Here is a 21,395-nt window from a genome sequence, read left to right on the forward strand (position 1 = left end):
ATACAAGCAAACAGGATTATCTGGGTAATTAAGAAACTGTACCATAGCTTTGTACTGCTGCGGAAAATATCGGCACACATAGGGGAAATGATAATTATCCATCAACTTGCTTCAAATGGTATTTTAAGGATTCTGGGCAATTTGAGATCTGTAACTTATTAAGAAGAGGTTAGTAAGATCACCTTTGAGAAGTGTGGGTCTGGGTTAAATCCATCTTTAGAAACAAGAGCCAGATAAGCAGCTGAATTTTCTCGTCTACTAATGACACCGGAGAATGTACCGCGCACAGAGCCTTCTGCTGTTCTTTAATCCTAATAATCCACCCCAAATGGACTCTGAACAGCACCATCAACCTCTGTCAGGCCATGTGGAGCTAAAGCAAAGCTCTTCCACATTTCGATGTTGTCTGAGCTGACCCTGCCTCCACTTAACTACGCTCCAGGTCTGGCTATGCCCATGTCTGCCCTGCGAAATTAGCTTGAACTCAAAACTAATTGAACTTCAAAAATGTTCCATGTGAAGTCCTCTTCTTCTACTTTATAGAATTCTTATGACCATGGCCTTCTGAAGAAAGTGCTGTTTTCAAGCTGAGAGTGATGCCTGTTGGGTGTCATAGGCCGTGTGCTCGCTATCTCCACTTGAGGGGACCTCAGCGAAGGTTAACGGGAATCTGGAAACACTAGGCAGGACGGGAAGACAGGAATTCAACCTCAAGTGAGGACACATATGAGGTAAGGACCAGAATTATAATAAAACACCTTTTCAAGAAATGTGTCTGGGACATAAGTGAAAATGAAGTAAAATCATGGGATTCTACGCATGAAGACTGAGGTGTTCATTCGTAGATGTAGAAACCAAGAGTGAAAACACCAGTGATGGTGGGTTGAGTCCACCCTTTCCATCTCTACCTGTTGCAGGTACGGGTGGCCGGAAAAAGGGCCATGGGCTAGACCTGACCTGCTAAGGAGTAACCACATAGGTATGAACATAAAAATTCCTAAGGAAAAGTGAGTCATATAGGGTACTCACGTCCTTTGACTTGCCTTAAGTGTGTCTTTCTACTGTTTTCTTGCATCTAAGGTAACATACCTTTGAAATGTCAGAGAAAGCTCCTTTCCCAGACCCCTCAGGGCACACCCTCAGCATCGGACCACAGAACTCCGCACCCTCTCTTGTTCTCTGCATACCATCTCTGTGCTGTAAATGATAATGACTAACTATACTGTACCCACCAACGTAAAAGAAGTATGTGTTCTCTATTTTGCCTTATTATCCAATCCCAGACATTACCCAGCTTTGCTTTCTCCCCACCCTCCTAATTTACCCCCATTGGATTTCATGTAAGCCTCCCTCTGTCTCCTCCCTTGATTGCAATGTGTAAAATAAGTAGCAAAAAACCCAAAACAAAAAAAGTAAGTTGCAAACTGCCATTTTCTGGAGCATTTTCTCAGTCCCTTGAGATTTTGATCCTCTGCAATTGTGATCAATTTGGCTCAAAAAAAAAAAAACCTCATAAAAATTCTCTACAGTTTGAACGTGTCTCACTTAGTTCTTTTCCAAAGAATTTGATCTTTTTTATTTTACAATGTATTCAAATCTTTTATTGGGACACCTCGAAACATTCCTAGCATAATCTGAATCGTGTCATCTCCGCCCTCCCACCTCAGAAAGAACAGCAAGATTCCAGCTGAAGCTGTCACTAAACAGACAAGCCAAGGGATTCGCCAACTGCTAGGTTTCCTTCCAAAGGTCAAAATAAAATGAGCAGCGGGAGCCAGGGTTATTTTGCATGGGGTAAAAGGCCGGGGAATGACAAGCACCACATCAGGGCGCTGATGGTGGGCAGGGGTTGCACAAAGAGACCCGTGCAAAGAGTCCACTCCGTGCCTCCCCACTCCAATCTCTGGAAGCCTTCAAATCCAAACCGAATTAATTTGCATGGCATGTAAATCGTCGGGTTCTGCATAAACAGAAGGAGATTTTGGCTGGAGTTTCCAAAGGAAGCTCTCACTGCCTTTGTGAAAGGGAGGAGATGGGTGTGCTGTTTTGCATGAGGGTGAATAAGGAATATGCAAATGAAGAATCTGCTGCCTGGAAAAGCAACCCTAGGCGGACAGCTGAGGACCAGCATTCACCCAGAAAACGCTTGATGTCTCCAAAGGGAGTTGTAAGGGGTACCGACAGGATTGTTGCCCGGGAAGCCCAAACAGACCTGAATATTCATAAAACGTCCCTTCAGTCGTGGGACTGTTAATTACCCTGCACATCATGGGACCCGGTGACCTCACCTGCTCTCCTCTGCGGGACAGCTCTGAGGTACCAGCTGTAAGGGGACATGAGAAAGGCTTTGTGCCCTAAGTGGAAAAGACACAGCCTCTCAGGGCCTTGAGGGCAGCTGGGCCTTCTCGAATCATTCCTTCTCACAAGCACAACCAAACTAAAGAGAGAATCAGCCAAGTTACTAGACATAGAAAAACAGTTTTGAGCATGCCAAGAGCTATAAATTGCTGTCTAATTTTATAGAAACGTCTAAAAGTTTGAATAAATAAAACCCCACTTTTCTAAGCTACCTAACTCTCCCAGATTCAGAAACAGTTGTCAGAGCTGTCTTATTCCATTTTAATTTTTAAAAGAGTCTCCAGCAGGTCTGCAGGGCACTCTGTTACCTGCAAGAGACTCTTAACAGGCTGATAACAGGCCACTGTGGTGGTTCTCAAACTTCTGGGTCTCGGAACCCCTTTACACTCTTAAAAATATTGAGGAGGACAAAGTGCTTGTGTTTATGTGAGTCAAAGCTATCCACATATATCATTGGACACTGAAACTGAAAAATTTGTAACTCTGTATTAATTCATGTTAAAATGCCAATAGTAAACCCATTACAGGTGAACACAAATAAAAGAAACTAGTGATAAGAGCAGTTTTATTTATTTATTAATGTGCAAATCTCCTTAATGCCTGGCTTAATAGAGGACAGTTGCAGTCTCGTCTTTCCTTCTGTATTCGATTTGATGAGGTATCACACATCGGGTGCCTCTGAAAATGCCACTCATGAGAAAGGAAGAAGGAAAGGGCAGATAAACTCTTAGTATTATTAAGAAAGTTTTCACTTTGTAAACCCCATGAGAGGGGCTTGGGGAACCCAGCTGGACACACTTTGAGAACCACCACACCAGTGTGGTAACTTGGGAAGCAAAGGATGAATAGAGACAAGACTGGCCATTGCATAACATCCCCTACCCTTGCTTACGTGTTAGCAAGGCTCCTCCAAAAAACAAAAAGAAAACGAACAGCAAAAACTCTATTCTACATCTAAATGAATTGCTTTCCGTGTTGAACAGACACTGCCCAAATAGCCCATATTGTCACCACATTTCTCTCTAACAACAATAAAATTAACAATAACAGTTTCCACTTACTGAATGTTTAATGATTCCAGGCACTGTGTTAAACTATGCTTACATGCTTGTGTGTGTGTGTGTGTTATATGTAATCACATACTAGTGCCATCAACTTGCTGATGTCAACTTGAGATTAGAGAGGGCTAAGTTAGTATCCACGATCACACATCTGGGTAAGTAGCACAGCTAGGAACTAAACTCAAATCTCAAACTCCAAAGGCTATTCTGGAGTTTGTAGCTATTTTGTACTAAAATAGCTTGATGTTAAGTCATGCGCAGCAAAGATTTCTGAGCACTCGGTCACAGATGATTCATAAACATGATGAAAATTCTTAAGACCCAACTGAGCAGGAATTATAAACAAGGACCTCGTTAATACGTGAGTCACATACAAAGATTCTGATATATCATGTTGACTCCATGAAGCATTACTCCATCAAATAAATGTTTAATATGAAACAGACCACAATTCCTTATGCACTTATTTATTCATTCATTCGATGAACATTTCATGAGACCCCACTATGTTGCAGAATAGCTGCTGATGTTACTCATTTGGTTATGCCAATCTGCACTCGCCCACTTCCATCTCAGGATATGGAAGTTTCACTAAATTTACTTGCACAAGATAAAGCCAGAAAAATAACAAAACAGGGTTCATTGTCCAAAATTTTAACAGCAATATACATGTATGATTTACAAATTAAAGTGTTTATTTAAAAATGTTACCAGGGAAAACTAAGAGAAATTAAGCATCTACCAATAAGGAAAAATTGAAGTATTGTATATTCCACTATAGAATATTAATCATCAGTGATGAAGAATGGAGAAAAGTTATATTCTCTAATGTGATAATCAAGCATCAAAAATAAGATCAGTTATAAGAATAATTCCATTTATTATTTTTAAATACATATATAAATATATATGTGGGTTACTTGCCAAATGTAAGCTGTGGTAATGTATAAAAATTCGGAATAAGAGTGAAGTATATAGTTCTATGGTAATATTACATTCATCAATTATATCCAAAAAAAAAAAAACCCCTTAAGTAGTGAAGTTCAATGATGGGAAAGTCAAACATATCACGACCACCTCTGTTTTGCACAGTGGTAACTAAAAAGCCATTTAATCAGTCTTTTTCCTAAAGCCTCATGTCTTAAAAAAAACCATTTTGTCTTAATTCATTTTTGAAAGGTACAAGGAGGCTCAGCTAGATGAAAAGAAATCATCAAATCTTCAATACTGTCTTCAAACACCCCTGAGAGAATGCCTATGCGATGCCTGGGTGAACCCCAAATTGAGACCATCGCCTCACTCACTCTCCAAAAGAAGCCTGGTCACCCGAACAAGGAGAAATAAAAAAGTGGAACAGAAAAAGGACAACAATTAAACCCTGCTCTTCTCGGATGTGAAGAATTGAGTCTTTCAATGACCACAGCCGAGCTTCAAAGCTGGGATGAAAGCACCCACGGGGATTCCAGCCATTGATTCTTAAAGACACAATTCAAAGGTAGGAGAAAATTTCAAAAAATGAAAAGGACATAAAACAGCATCTTTCTGAACTATATTTTAAATGCGCCCTCTCCAGCATGTCCTTCTCCTCAGGTCCTTAGGAAAACAAAGTCATCACAACTTTTTTTTTTTTTACCAACAGCACTCTCCTTCCAGAGCACACATTTGACATCTATTTTACAGCCATCAAAGTATATCTCAAAAGAGCTCTTAATAAGATACCTGTGCTGACATGAAGCCACCAGACACATAGAATAATATATAATATAGGCCCTAGATATAGAGGACCCAAAACAATGGATAGCAAAATGGTGTATTTTAGCAAGGCTCAATTTATACCTGGCTAAATTCCGTCACAGTCGTGCTCACTTACTAGGCCCTTCAGGGTGACCCTATATAAATGTTTTCTTTTTATTAGTTGTATTTTTCTGTACATTCTCGGAAAACATTGCTTATTAATATTTCACAGACTGAATATGTGACTTTCATTTTTTGTTTTTTAGTTAAGCAAAAAATAAATGCATAAAGGATCTTTACCTCTCTGCTTTCTGCTTAATATTTCTGAAGTAATGAAGACACCCCTGGAAGACATCTGGAAGATTCCCTCACTGAGGGGAACGCACGTGTGCAGGGCAGGAGTGGATTTTGAGGTGGATTTTGTGTCTGTTTCTGACCACCTGAGGAGGACTGGTGGCGACCAGACTAACTAACTGGGACAGTTTCTTATCCTGTGCACCCAAACCAGCAGGCAAGTTCAAACCGCTGCGCAGGCCGGCGGGCCATTCTCCTGGGGAGGGCGGAGGAGTGACTGACGCTCTTTGTTGTCCTGCCGAGGCCAAGCCGAATCGTTTCAGAAAATGTTATTCAAGCGCACAATGAACTTGCGGCTGCTTCAGAGGGCAAGCCTGCCATCACCCTACCGCTCTGGACACTTTGGAGGCAGCTCTTCATGTCTCCATTAGCATGTACTGCTTGGAAGTAAGAACTCCAAGAGGAAGTGTACTTCTGTCCCCAAGGTCCCTTGAGGACTCCGGCAGATGACCAGGGTTAGATTTAAACAACAGCACGCCCCAGGCCCCCACCTGCCCTGCCTATTTTTGCCCAGGGATCCTTTGTCAGACATTTAAGATCTTAATCAATCTTCACTCTGACCTCCCAGACCCCGAGGAAGATGGATGAGGAAGGAGGTGACCTTTCACCTGTTCTTCTATCTGTCCTGCCGCAGCACACCCATTGAAAAGACAATTGGGGAGGAGCCTGCTGCCAGAGTTCTGAAGCCTCTGCCAGTTCTCCATTATATCCCTTCTTAAGCTCTCTCCACAGTTCCTCTTTCCTGCCCGCCCCCCTCCACCCCCCCCCCTCCACCAAATCACTTTTCTCTTACTCAAGGGAAAGTTTGCTTTCCTTCAGGGGAAAAAATGGCACTCTCCAAATATCTTTTGCAATATGAAGTGTGGAAACGGACATTATTCTTTGTTAGGACAAGGGCAATTCTTCCTATCTTTAGCCCTGACTTTCAAGAGTGACTGGGAGAGGAAGACCCTCTGGTCTGCTTTAGCTCAACACCTTTTGAAATCATCAGCTATGGCCTTGGGAAGAGCAGAATGATAAAAGAAGAGCTAGTATTAACATCAGTTTCATGCTTTATGATGCACAAGGTGGCTTTTACCAATCTGAAAGCTCCACGTCCTCAGAGCAAGTCCGTAAGATACGTACAGATATTGTCAACCCACTTTATAGATGGAACAAATCAAGGCTCAGAGGGCCTAAGAACATGTTCAAGGTCATACAGCTAAGTGACCAAATTGAGACACGGTTTCCCTGTGTTGATGTTCCTTCTGCTCCTCTTGGCTGTTTATCTGAAACCCCAATAATGTTGTCAAGGATGGAGATGACCATTTTTATTACCCCTTAGACTTTATTATAGTCTTTTAAAAAGATCACCTAGGTTTGGAATTTAAGAACCCTTTGTCATTCAAGTTGTTCCTTTCTTCTTAAATTCATCAGAGATTTTTACTGGGAGTATCACAAAGAAAGTGCAAGGTTTTGTGCAAAAAAGTGTCTTCTTAAAAGAGTTAATCATTTTATGAGTAGAATAAAAACCTGGGGAGCAGATATAGAAACACCAAAGAGTTTCAAAAATGGCTCAACCAACCAACCTTCCCCTTCTATCGGCTACCTGACCCTATGCTAGGAACAGTTTGCTCAGAAATGAACTGGACCTAGAACATGGAGTTGCTCCCATTCCATGAACCACGTGACTAACTAGAGTCCCAAGATTATTTCCATCAAACAAATCACTAACATGTTCAATTGCCTTTACATTCATTTCCCCCTCCATCTTTTTCTCTTTTTCTTCTAATTTGGGTTGTAAAACTGTCACGGAGTGTCACAATGGAGCAACATATGAGTTACCGGGCTCTGTGACAATTGAAAATCAATGACATTAGATAGAGAGATTCTAATGCTGGACACCGTGAACATTTGAGCAGGAAATGAAAAGACAATGATTACACACACACACACACACACACACACACACATATATACACACGAATCTTGACATGTGAAGATATGCATGTCCTGTCTTCAAAAATCGGAAGGCAGAATAATTTACTCTAAAATGTGACGTGGTGTCATCACCTAGTTCCTCTCACTATTCCTTCTTTGACTATTGTAATCTATGGACCAAGAACAATGTACTCACACACTTTCTAACATTATTCCCGGAGTAAACTCCAAGGTTTCACTTTGGTACAGCTGACCTTGTAGTTACTAAGTCAATAGCGAACTTTAAACCCCAACTTTCAAATGTTCAAGTTCACAAACACACCTTTTCACTCTAGGTCAACAGAAAAGGCAGTCAGCCTTTACTCGGTTTTATTTACAATTAAATTAAAAGACAGTCATTGTTAGCTACTCCTAGAAACAACTACAGCAAATCAAGAATGACACGTTGGAAAAGCATAAACCACGGAAGGGCAAATTTATACCTCTATGACACCAAATTATCAAAAAATGTAATTTTTGAGGCTATAACTGTTGATTTCCAGCCAGTCAGGTGGGCTTCCCCATAGTTAATCCCACCGTGTCATTAAGATGGTTGGAATGCCAGACACACTGTTTGGCAGGCAGTTCGCCAGGCTCTGTAATCACCGAATCAGGTGGACCGTGGGCAATGCAGTCCACGGCTAGACAATCACCCTGAGACAAGATTAATCTGATCTGTTCCATAAATGGGACCAGTTACACGGTTTCATAGGAGCCACAATAAGACTAGCAGGAGAAACTACTGATAACCACTAAAAATAAATACCAAGCAAAAATAAAAAACCTTGGATACTGATTTTTTAAAGCCTTAAACCACACATGACGTGAACAATACATGTACAAATGAATTACTCTCATCCCCTACTCAAAACCAAAGCATTTTTTTAAGAAAAAACTTCACGAATTCTGCCCCGCCCCCGCCCCGTATTCTGACAGAAAGAGGACACATAGGAAGAAGGAATCACACACACTGAACTTTAGGTGTGAAAAAAAAATCACTTTAGTAATAACAGTACATAGAAATCAGCGTGATAAAAACACCTGGATTTCTTTGAACACCCAATAATCAAAATGGATCACAATTTAATATTCCCTCTGACCACAGAGCAAATGAGAAAACTCTTACTAGTTCTTTATCACCTCCAGGGGACATAAATCATCCAGCTCAATCTCACTTAGGGACCCTACAGCAAGGGGAGCTCCATGGAACGAACGCACTAGGAACACTCCCACTCCGTAGCACTGAGTCACGTCCACTGGGGTCCACAGAGAGGGGGGCACTGGGCGCCCTTCACGGAGTGTGAGGGAATTGGAACACAATCCTAATTTCACATGGAAATTGTCTATGTACATACACAGGCAACCAGAGATATTTACCATTTCATCACGTCTATAGGCAGGAACACTCTGGTTTGAAGATCTGCCCACCCCCTTTAAGGAAGGATCAATCAAGCTCGTTTCTTCAGCTTGATCATCTCCATTTCCCAGGGTGCATCTAGCCCGTTCAGACCTAAGTGCCTGTTAGCAAATGTGTTTGGCCTTCTGCTGATCACGGCAGCATCGTTTACGTTGTCAGTATCAGAACAGTCTCAGCCTTGCCACCTGGAGCTACAGGGCTTACTCATTAGACCCCTCTGTCCCACCACATCCCACAGGGGCTGCTAATTACTGGCTCTAGTCCATTTAGTCTCATCTCTGATTTAATTGTGTGCACTAAGCCCTAATGAAAAGTACAATATGGCTCGTCTTACCTTGGCATTCTCCATTTCGTTCTTCATGCCCAGCATTGCACAGGCAGTTGCCAATGGGTACCAGCCACTCGCCATCTGCCCCACAGTACATTTTTGGCACATCCTTCTCTTCTGAGTTGTTGACACAGGAGCCTCGGACTTCGACCAGAGAAGATGTATCAGCCCCTGTGATGGTGTCTGGAAACTGGGCCAGATTGCGAACTGTGAGTGGACACTTCTTATAGAACACACGGACTGACACCAGAGCAATGCAAGCGCCCACATCCTGAAAAGCCAGGTAAAAGCCCTTTTTACTCAGTGGCCCTACATCTCGGATCTCGGTGTTCAACTTCATGATGCGATCGCCAATGTCCACTTGGGTGAAGCTCTCGTCAGCGGCGATGGTGTCAATCTTGGCAAACTGGCTCTCTCGAATAAAACGCTCTCTGTCGTTGTCAGATTCATAGTAGTACAGGTTAAATGTTTCCTTGCAGGTCCCCATGACGCCTGGAAGACTATTGCAATCCCTCAGGGTGAACTTGATCTCAATATACACCCTCTGAGCCCCCTCGCGGGTGATCCAATCAGTTCGGAGCCAGTTATTCTGGCTAGGTTCCATCACGTTGCACACTTGGTAGGTTCGGATGGGTGTGTTTTTTTCATCCATAATACTCACTTCCTCCCACTGCAAAGGTCCAAAGGAAATGTATCAGTTATAAAACTTCATCACACAGTGACCCGCCAATCCTACTTTACTCTCATACGACTCCGATTCTTACTAATATTTTTCAATAAGAAAACTACTGAGCACCAGTCCCCACTGGTAAAGCACGTTACGGAGGAGATGAGACAATATTTTATTGGGGAAGTGTTTTTTTAATCGTTTCATTCTTCTGCCTTAAATCCAGGGGCAATGGTGGATTTATTACTTATGAGTTCTCAGCAGTTCCTTGCGGTGGTCTAACAACCTCAGATTCACCTATTACAACAGCTACAATTTGAAGTGGCAACAGTTCAAATTTACTCATAAGTGAAAAACTCGTATGTGTATTGTTTCAACAACTGAACAGAGACCTGCAAATTAACAGCAGGAAGAGCAGAGCTTGCCAAAGGAAGACAATTATCAGTTAATTAGTGGTGCTCCTGTCAGAACTTTGCTCTCTAATACCTAAAAAAGAAAAAAAAAAGTCAGTGGATTTTTCTCTCTCTCCTTTTTTTTTTTTTTTTTTTTGGCATCGTTACTACTCTTTAAAGGCGGAAAGAAAATCTCAGGATTCTGGGTTTGGCAATCCTGGGAAGAGAAAGACTAAACTTCCTGGTTGGGTTTCTCAGATGCGCCGTCATTTGTAAGGGTGGAACACGTCTGGCACGTGTACTCAATCAAATGTTTGCGTGTTGTTCCTGCTTTTAAAACATATACACATTAGTAAACAAGAATGCAAGCCATGCTTTGCTTCTAACTGTTCTGGGGAGATTGAAACTAAAACAGTAAGTACTATTTGTGACTAAAAGCTCAAGATATTTTAAGGAGGGATGGTTGAGTTTCCTTTGTAATCTACTTCTCAGCAAAGATCCTAATGGTGGGACAGTTGGAAGTTAGCATGACTAAAGCAGTCATTTCACTCTCTCTGTACTTTAAAAAATAACCCTAAAAGAAGCAAAATGGGTTTGGGGCTCCTGCAAGGCTATTCATTAGCATCTACACGCAGCACATTTATATAGATCTGGCGTGTCTCAGCTTAAATATGTGACACATGAATATCATTAAAAGAAAAAAAGGATAGTTTAAAAAATGTGTGTTCTCTAATAGCTCCACTTAAAGCTCCATTCAACAAAATGAGTACACAGAGTCATACTGCATCTTTTAACGCGCTTCCCATCTGTGCATCGGAAAACCGTTAATGGATGGAAATGTTACTGTGTGAAGGGCCATAATGCATAAAATTCTGTATCCCTCTCATCTGCTATCATCTCGAAAGTTGGAACTGGGAGGAATAAGTACCCTGTGGTGATTAAAATTTCTTTTTATCCACTAACTAATAAATCACCAGTAATTTAATTATTTGGGGAAATTCATGTAAATCCAAAAATAGATCCCCACCTTTAAAAAGGCCATTCAGCGAGTTTCTCATCTCAGAACAAAGGGAATATGGAAAAGCACATTTATCAATGTAAATGGAAGCACGGGGGTATCTCCAGGAAGTTCACAGGGGACAATTCAGGTGGAACGTGAATGTTCCAGCCCGCACTTGATTGGCTAAACACACTGATCAATTCACCAGAACAATGACAAATATCCCCTTAGTTTTATATTTTACAATCAGTGTCAGAAACTCAATATCCTCCTTTAAATGAACACTGCCAAGAAATTAGGGCTTTGCTACAATGTTGCCATCAGGAGCCATCCCTTTCCATTATTCTCATGTTCTATTTAGTTGCCCTGATGCAAAAACAAAAGAGTTGAGCCTTGTCTCTGACTATAGTTTAGTTTTTCGTTGGTGGCATCGTCAACGAAGGTTTCTTTTTCTTTTTGAAAAATAACAACAACAACAAATCAATGTCATTATTGGGCAAACCCTCATCCCAAGTTCTCAGCAAACACGTTGTCTGTCCTAACTCTGACTGGAGATTTCAGAATAATTAAGACTCAAACACGCTTTTTCCTTCAGCTGGAAAGAACTTTTGAAAGCCAGTCTATTCCTCCTTGGTAGATGTCTAATTCATCTGTCACTCTACATCTGAGCCTGAAAAAGTAAGTCCTCCTCAAATACAAAATGTAGAGATTAATTAAATTTTGTTATTTGGCACATAGTTTCTCAGCAGCCACTATATATTTTGGAATGACTATCCCTCCCCTCAAATAAACCCCTCACAATGATACTCAGGATGTTACCCACATTTGAGGAAAGAAAAAAAACTATCTACACCAGTCCATAAAAAGTTCTGGGTTGTATACAATAATCTGTACACATAGTGTTTTTTAAAGAGACTTCCAGAGAACTGAGAGAAGCTTTATGTCTAGAAAGAGTGGCCAGGTGCTTTCTCAGCAGTTCGGGGAAGGGGGGTGGGGGCGGTGGAGTGTGTGGAGTCTGCAGCATATTAAATTGCAGTAAAAGCTTTCCAGAAACTAGATAGACCATAGACTGTACTCAGAAATGTGTCACTCCTCGCTTTCAAATAGGCCCACGTATACTTCGTGTAACGAGTCAGATGCAGAGTCATAACCTGATGCATTCTCTCTTCAAGCCTGAGAGCAGCCAGTAAGAAAAATAAGGCTCATTAAAAATGTTAATGCAAGTACGAACACCTTCCATCCCCGATTTAGCAGAGAATTCTAATACATTCAACCTACAGAGCAAGAGCCCTCATGTAGCATGGGAAAGCCTTCCTGAATCAGTGACCTTTCCAGGGTATAGGATTAACAAGAGTCTGACTCTCACAAGATAAAGCTGTACCTTTCTTCGCATTCAAAGGAAGAGGCCAATTGCCTGCAATCAGCGGTGAATACCGCCTGTCTACACTGCCAGAGGCCTGCCAATCATTCTCCTTCCCTTAAAAAAAAATGGTTTTGAGGCCAGACTGGAATTTTTCAGCAGAGACCCAACTAACTGCAGTCAAGTTCAGGCAGAAAAATAGGAAGGCAAGGCAATCTCTCCATTTTGTTTAAAATGGATTTACAAGAAAGGCTTGGGCAGAAAAAGCCTCAAATTCTCCATTTTCATGACTGTCATATTTCTGAAACTCGTCTTCTATAACAGTTTCTATGAATCTTTATTTTTCTTCTCATCTTTTATTGCTTATTCAATGGACAGATTGAAGCACCATATTGGGGGCTGGCATTATAATTTTTGCCTGGTAAACACTCCTAATCTTCCTTTCATCCCTATTGTTTTTAATCAGTTGGCTCAGTCCTAGACTATCAGGCATGTAAATGTAGGATAATATGCTTAATTTTTAAAGAGCTTGAGGGTTGTTTCAATTTGGCAAAAGCCAGAGATACATATCGTACTCATTTCTTTCCAAAGCTGATTCATTCTGACCTGACATTAAGGGGTGAGGCCAGGGTGAGAGAATGTGGCCAGTGACCTAATTCCGTTCTCTGAATCTTCCAGTGGAGGCAACGATGGCAACTTCGAGAAGAAATGCACAGTGCATTTTCTTTCATGCTTAGAATGCAGCCTCCTCATCCCCAAAGATCCAAGATGCCGAATACTTAAACTTTTCACATTCAGCATCAACAATGCTCAAGCTTGTGGGGTTTGGTGCATGTATTGCACCCCTGGCACAAGTTCATGAGGCTTCCTCTCAGCGCGCAAGAGCGCAGCAGCTGATTTAAGGTCGCCCTGGGAGCGAGGGGAGGCGCTCCTGCTGTTTGTGCACAGACCTGAACCCGCAACGGGTGCAATGGGAAGCTTTTCTCCCTGGTATCCTAAGTTACTCGTTTGCCTCATCTGGAAACAGAACAGTTGCTCTAACATTAACCCTGTCAGTCCTTCATAGCCATCACAGTAAAATAGGCATAAATTCTAATTTGGTCCCTAGATTGCATTTCTTGTCGGTATTTTAGTTTTAAAGAGGCATCTAAGCCTATGCCTCCACCAGTCTCCTAATTTCGAACACTCTTTCTGCCCTTTTGGTTTCTAGTTCTTCCATGACAGACCTATCCTGGGGGAGTATAGGATTCCTGCAACAAAGCCTAATTCACTTCATAGGCCAGGGCGGAAATCTGACCCCCTCGCCACAATCAACAAGAATCAAGCCATTAGGACGCTCAGAAAGTTGCTAATCACTCCTTTTTCACCCTCTGGAGCGGAGAGCCTCTCGGCACTTACCCCTCCTTCCAGGGGGCTTGCTATCCACCCAAGTTCGCCCTGAACGGATCTGGAATCCAATAAGGTAACTGCAAAAAAACAAAGAAAAATAGATTAATTTCCAATTGCAAAAGGCCAACGCTACAAAAACCATTTGCCTGAGCGTTTCCATATGTGCCGAGGGTGTGCATAACCCACTCTGATCAAAACCTAAACTTGGTCTCACTTATGTAAATAATCATTACTCACTTGATCTTCTCCCCTCTTTAAATCTGCACGTTCTTATTTATTTAACTTGCTTAGCATTTAAAATTCCACCCCAGGACTTGGCTGATTCATTCTCTAAAAAGGATGAATAGAGAATCTCAAGTACAATTCGAAAAATAAATATATCTATGTAAGGCAGTGGCACTCCAGAGCAAAATCTGCATTCATCTCTGTCTGGTGTCTACTGGAGTTATTTGTTTTTACAAGTTTCAGATGACCGCATAACTCATCATCATGGCGGCAGGGCCACAAGTGAATTCTATCTGAGAGTACTCAGAGGGTCACGAAAAGGCTTTCTCCCTTACCATTTTCCCCCTCCACCACCAAATAAATCGGCCCTGGATGTGGTATCCGCTGCTTTTTTAAATATCAAAGTTTCAGAAGGGGGCGGGGGTGGCAGCCGTGCAGAATTAGAATGCAAATGAACTGAATTATTTATTCTCTTCCCCAGGTCTTTTTGAGGACCATCGGGGATTCCTTCTCTAGCCGAGAGGAAATCACTGGTTTGAATTTTAGGTATGGAGTGGGGTTGGTATGCGTGTGCTACACCTAAGAGCGTGCATCAAAGCTTAGGGGCACCCGGAGCGCGGCCACGGGAGCTGCTGTCTGCCGCCCACGCTGGAGCAGTCCTAGGCACCTAGGACACTGCAAAGGACGCGGTCCATTCCTACCCTCTCCACGGTCTCTTTCCCACCGAGATCTGCAGGCCTGGGGGTCGAAAGGCCCATCTCAAAGGAACCAGTGGGTTATTAATTTAATCGGCGAGACTGGCTCTTCAGGCTGGGGGAGGGGTGGGAATAGGAAGCCTTGGTTCCTGCTCTTGCGCACCCCAACTCTCAATCTCGCCCCCCGGCCTCTGAATTCTGCCCAGTCTCTCCTCTCATTTCACCACGAAGTGAAAGGAGTTGAAATCAGCCTCTTTCTCCCGGTTTTCCCGGGAAGCCTGAATTCCTGGGGTCTGTTAATTATTTTAAAATGTAGAGCCTTCCCTGGGTCGCTCCCTCCCGGAGTTGCGCCCCCGTCGCCGGCCTCATTCTCTCTTCTGGGTCCCTAGAGAAAGGCCCGCTACATCCATTTGGATTTATGTAAGGTGGATTAGGGACACAAAGGGAACAATAAGACCCAATTTACAAAAAAAGGGAGGGAGTAGAAAGGGAGGGTAAAAGGGAGAAAGGGAAACGTGATGGGAATAAAAAGCAACAAAATGAATTAATTTCTAAGGGGGGGAGGGGTTCGAGAGGGGGCGACTCCCCCCTTTCTTTCTACATCAGCCTACAGCTCCATCAGCGCCTTTTGTGTCTAGGGCTCCTAAGTTTCGCTTCCCCCCCCCCCAAAAAAAGCAAGAAATGAGTAAAAAAAAAAATCTGCGTCGGATGCAGTGAGGTCTTGGGGGACATCCTAACAAGTGAGCAAAGTAACCATCAGAATGTGGGATCCACGATTCGGATAAGAAAATTAATCGTGGGGATAAAAACGCGGCAGCGGCTGAGGGGGCACCAAGAACCGCGTCGAAGGAGGGAAGAGAGAAGGAGGGAGCGAGAGCGCCCCTTTCCTCTCAAGCAGTGCCTGCCGGCAGGTGTGTGAATCTCTCCGAGCCTCCGTCTGGCGAACTATGGGTACCGGCTGCCCAGCCAAGACTAAGTTGGTTTTTGGCTCCCTCCTTCGGAACAGGGAAAATAATAGATTGCACAGGATAGACGGAAAGATCCGGAGAGATAGACGAAGATGGGATGGACGGACGGATGGACGGATGGACGGATGGATGGATGGATGGATGGGGGTGGTGGTGGGGAGGCATGAACGAACAGGCGAGACAGATACTAGGTTAGATGAACGCAGGCTCCAGTACAAGCATTCGCTGGAACACGCGCACGCAATCAGGGCACTGGCGCACAGACACAAAATCGTCCGCGTCCACGCGGGCACCCATGCACCACACACACGCATTTGCGCGAGCACGCATACACACACAGACACACGCACACGCACGCACGCACACACACACTCAACTCGCCTTTCTCTGAGATCATCAGAAGCTAAATGATCAACCCTCACCTCCCCGACGCAGACCCACGCAACCCTTCTAGCCCGTCCAAACAGACGCGCAGAACACCGAGCACCGAGACGACTCCAGTCGGTCCCGCGCGTTCCCTCCAAACTAACCCAGCGTACAGTTCTGGGGAAAAAAAAAAAAAGGCAAAAACTCGAGTACATTCAACTTGCCGGTGGGTTCACCAAGTCTGCGGAAAGATCAGAGTAGCGTGGGACCCCTTAGACCAGCGATCGCACCCTCCGTGGCGCGGAGCTCAGCGGGGAGAAAGGTATCTGACGCCAGTGCTGGAAATCGGGTCACTCGTTACCCACGAGCCGCGCCACAACCGCTGCGCAGCGGAGGCCCAGCCGCAGGGTCCCGGGAAGCGCACGGCTCGGGAAACTTTGCAAAAACCACAGCTCGAAAGCCTCCCACAAGAACCCGGGAATACCAAGCCCTCACCAGGCTCCCGGCTTCTGTTTCCTCCTCGACAGGGGCTGGGTGAGGGGGGTAGGTGGTAGCGAGGACTTGGGCCACAGAATTATTATCATTTTTAATCTTAGCGTTGCCTCCCGGGTATCCCCTAGGACGCCTGGAGCTGGCCTCACCGGTGGATGCTGATAAACTTTGTCCTTTCGCTGCAAACTTGAGCAGGCTCGCCAAAAGCACGGGTCACCGCGCAGGTCAGGCTACGCGGCCGCCCCAAACCTCCCCTTCGCAAACCCCTTCGCCTCGGCCCCTTTCTCCCGGGTCGGGGCGCACCGCTCCCCGCGGGGTCCCCCCGCCCCCTCCCACACACACACACTGGACAGCCTCGCGCTTCAGAGGAACATTCACCGGTGGATCGTGTGCTCTCGGTCCCCGACCACAGAAAGGCCCCCGAGCTCTCACCTTCATTCGCGGGGTACACCCTGGAACCGGTGACAGCGTCGCAAATCCCAAAGAGAAACGAAAAGAGAACGAAATAGAAAATCCCAGCCATGGTTCGCCGGTGCCAACGCTGCTCCTACCGCTTCTATCCCAGTGGAATAAATGCTTAAGTTAGGAGTGCAGCAGGCTGAAGACATTGCCAAGGGGGTGGGCCCGGCCCGTGACGCCCACCCGCCAGTCCGGAGCTCGCCGCCAATGGTCGCAGAGACAGGGCGACCTGGCCCCGCCCCTATTGAGCAAAGCCCACCTTGTGTCCCCGCCCCTCGGGGCTCAGCGGGGTGCGCGGTCTCCCCAGGCTTGAGGGGGCGAACTCTGCGTGGGTGCCCGCCCCCGCCGGAGGGGGGCGACGGGGTCCCCAGACTTCACCTCAGGGGTCCAGCCCCTGGGCAGGGGAAGGAGTTTCGAAAGACTCTGAACTGATCGCGGGGAGCCGGAGGAAGGCTTAGCTAACACCTCTTCCCCCTACGCACGATTTGAGACAGGAAAAGGCCCTTTTATTGTAATAAAATAAATATAAAGTTGACATGCCTCTTTGCTGTTGCTCTTTTCTGAAGGTCGAAGCATTTGCGTCCCGCGCGCCGGGCCTGGGGCTGCACACTCACCCCTGAGCACGGCCGAAGCCACCCTCCGCTACCTTGCCCTGTTTCGGGTCTTTATAGCGCATCTCTATAAGAAATGCTCTTTGGACGGAATTTTGTGGCTTGATTGATCTTTTCTTCCCAGGCTACCTAGATGCCTGGAGAGCGGAGACCTAATCGGTCCCCGCCGTCTAGTGCAGCGCCTAGCCGGAAGCTGAGCTCAGGTACTAAGGTCGCTCTGAAACGGAACGAATGACCTTCTAGCAGCGGAGAAGCTCCCCTCTGGCCCCATCTCCGCGTTCCCGCCGAAGGTCTCCTCCCGGCCCTGACTCCCCGCCGCGGCGAGACGCTCCGAGATGGCCCCGTGCGCAGGGAGCCAACTGTGCGTTTCCCGCAGGAAGCGGGGGTGGGGGAGGCGGGAGAGGGAAGGCCCTGGAACCCGGCCTAGCAAGTCCCGGGCGCCGGGGATGGCAGCCGAGGGCTTCAGTCAGAACGCGGGGGCTGCCGCTGCCGAGACCCCGGGAATCGGAACTCGGAAGCCGTCCGGGGCGGCGGCTGCAGCTCTGCGCCCCGACCGCTGCCCGCAGGTCCCGACAGCTCTCCCTGCCCCAAGAGACGGTGCTGGGCAGCGGGACCCGCAGAAATCTGCTCAGCCGCCTCTGCCGGGCTGCTGCGGGGGTCACTGCTGACTCTCCGGGGGCGCAGGCGCTACTGGGCCCGGGTCGGTCCCGCATACCCCGGCCGCGAGCGTCCGGGACAGCAAAGCGGCCCCGCGGCCCGGGGAACTGGCCCGCGATACGCCGCGGCGCCTCGCTCCGGACGTTTGCAGGGGCCTCGATTCCTGACCAGACCTCTTTCTTTCCCTCCTCCCAGGCCGTGCCTCCTCTAGCTCCCTCCGGAGTGGGGCCGAGTTTTCCTCTGGAGCCTGGGTCCCAACGGGAGGACGACCCTCCACGGAGGTGGAAGCGCCTTTCTCCCGCGGCGTCTCAACGTGAATCAACTGCGCCACCTGCCGGTCAAACGTCGGAGTGCGCGGCCCCCGCTGAAGGGCAAGCGGACAAAGACCTCTTAGCGCAACCCGCAACTCGAAAACCGCAGAGAGGAGGTGTGTTGGTGGCGCATCTTTTTCGTCCATCTGCCCAGTCTGGCGCACCCAGGCCATCCCTATGGTGTGGTGGTGGGCGGCGGTGGAGAAAACCCGGGAGTCTTATCGCACTTCTAGCCAACTGGATTACAGAAGACGGAATCGGAAAACATTTCAAGGAGAAACTCATAATCAACATCCCAGGGGGTGTCTCAGCAGTCGCTGTCCCTGATAAAGGAATCCTAGATAAAGCGGGAGGGGTGCGGGATGGTGTGGAGGAGAGAGCAGTTTGCGGCCACGGTTCCAGGTCACTGGCCTCCGTAGCACACCGTGTCACCGTGGCTGGACAGCTGTACTCGTGCAAACTCAGACCCGGGCTAGTGAGACGGGCAACTAGTACTGGAGCGCGCTTGGCGAGGTGCTGGGCAATAGCTGTGAGTCAGTAGAGAAGAAAGACCGGCAGCTTGCGTAGCTCCAGGCATTTTGGCTTCTCAGTGCAAGACCAACTCAAATGTCAGAGTCTGAGGAAGTGAATTTCAGTTATTGCAGCTACTGATTTCGTACAAGTGAAAAGGGGGGAAATGCACATGGGGATATGTATGTGTATGTGTGTAAGAATGCATTTATGGGTTCTTTAATGTGTTTCCCCCAGTTTCAGAGGAAAAGGAAATGAGTGTTGGTCCCTGTCGTTTGGCACACAAACTCAAAAGAGAAAAGAGCCATCCGAATTCCTTTTAAAACACTTGAAGCAATAGTCGCTGGTTGCCTCTCTGCAAGGGCTTGAGTTTTGCATGCGTGCACGGTTGAAATGGGAAATTGGCGGCCTCCTTAAAAACAGCAAAATTTCTAAAACATGCACCCACCCCCCCATATGCACTCTGAAGATTTCTTAAAAAGTCTTTCCAGCCACAGCTGCCTGAAAGTATGGCTTTATTTGCCAGGGTACATTCAGTGACTTCCCCTTTTTTCTTCCCATTTCCCTTTTTAGGCTTTAGAGCAGCCCAGTGATCTGGAGAGCCAGGAGGCAGGAAATGCTAAGTCTGGAAAACCCAACTATAACTTCCTCCTGAAAGCGTTTCTGGGAGGAAGATCAGAAATGAACAGCTGAAAATTCTTCTATCCGTTCTGACTACCTGGGAAAAGGCCTTCTAATGTAACAGATACTATTCTGCCTATGAATAGGGTAACAATGGAAAAAGATGGTGGCCCTGATCCACCACCAAAGCAGAACCTCCCACTTTATTGGAAAATACCCAGGATTTGTCCAACGTCTGAGATAATTTACTACAAATCAATCATCCAACTGAGTCATAAGCATGCAACAGAATACCATACTTTCAAAAAGTACCTAAATCACCTACTTTTAAGATAAATTATCTTGACTCTCAGTAAAACAAGTCCTCCACGTGCTGTAAAAAATTCGAGGTTATTTTGAATCCGTTAAAAGACATGTCAAATATATATGTATAAACACACGCACAGATACACATATATGCACACACATGCATATATATACACACACATATATACTTATAAGCTTAAGAAAAATAGTAATTAAGTTTGTAAATTTTCCCTTTCATAAAGTACCTATGACAAAGACTTGAGCTGCAAAGTACATTTTAAAAGCTAACATTGAATTAAGGTTGAATTTTAAAGATATCTCTAATTTCTAAAGACATTTAAACATCTTCCCTAGTGTCTCAGAGTTTCCACCTCTAAGTGGAGGGCCAGTTTCTAAGTTGTGAGGGAAGGGCCTTTGACCCGTGGGCAGAGAAGCAAGGAGAAAGGGAATGTGTGGAGGACTGGAGAAAGGGTGAGAATGAGAAGATGAGCCCAGTCTGCCTTTTACTAGACACTCTGCCAGAATTTTTGAAAAGTTTAGCTTGACTCTCCTGGATGTCCATCTTTTTTGTCAATAAAAAGGACCCTCCAACGGTGACATTGGCAGGCCCAGGGCTTTCCAGACAGACACCCCTGATTTCACTTGTACCAGGTGGTGTATGGTCAGGGAAGTTACCCAGTCTCTCTGATGTACGGCTCCCCTACCGATGAACAGTGGTTGTTATGTGATTCTGCTAAAAAACTGAATGAATCTTGAAGAGCATGGAGTGTAGTATCTGACACGTGGCTGGCAGTTATTATTACTGGTAAATAATAGTTCTTTAAGAATTAATAGTTAATAATTTAGTATTAATCCTTTAATATATCATCCACTTAACACTTAATATTATTAACTGGGAAATCCTTTACTCAGCCTGAATCTTCCCTCCTCCGAGGACACCAGGCAGTGGGATTTACCTTGTGGACCCTGGGAGGGGAGGATGCTCTATTTCGTCACCTCCTAGAGTAGGGGAGGGAAATAGACGCTGCTGCTTCTTTTCTTTCATTGTTCACTTGCAACAGCTCACATTCAACACGCATTACTAGATGACTCAACTGAATTTGAACCTAGGGATTTCACCTGTCTCCAAAAACAGTAGTTTCAAAAATAATGAAA

General features: G+C 45.5%; 1 protein-coding gene across 2 annotated transcripts in view; it reads right to left on the reverse strand.

Moving 5' to 3' along the window:
• EPHA4 (EPH receptor A4) overlaps positions 1-17,346 on the reverse strand; it is a 137,004-nt gene extending 119,658 nt beyond the window's left edge. For both annotated transcript variants that reach the window (XM_037029198.1, XM_037029199.1), the window contains exons 1-3: positions 17,198-17,346; positions 14,029-14,096; positions 9,218-9,881 (exon numbers count right to left, since the gene is read on the reverse strand). In XM_037029198.1, the coding sequence (XP_036885093.1) occupies positions 9,218-9,881; positions 14,029-14,096; positions 17,198-17,288 (823 nt within the window). In that variant the 5' untranslated portion in view covers positions 17,289-17,346. The remainder of the gene's footprint in view (positions 1-9,217; positions 9,882-14,028; positions 14,097-17,197) is intronic.
• Positions 17,347-21,395: the final 4,049 nt, after the last annotated feature.

Source organism: Sturnira hondurensis, unplaced genomic scaffold, assembly GCF_014824575.4.
Source record: "Sturnira hondurensis isolate 20B ecotype Veracruz unplaced genomic scaffold, ASM1482457v3 Scaffold0020237, whole genome shotgun sequence".
Classification (NCBI taxonomy): Eukaryota; Metazoa; Chordata; class Mammalia; order Chiroptera; family Phyllostomidae; genus Sturnira; species Sturnira hondurensis.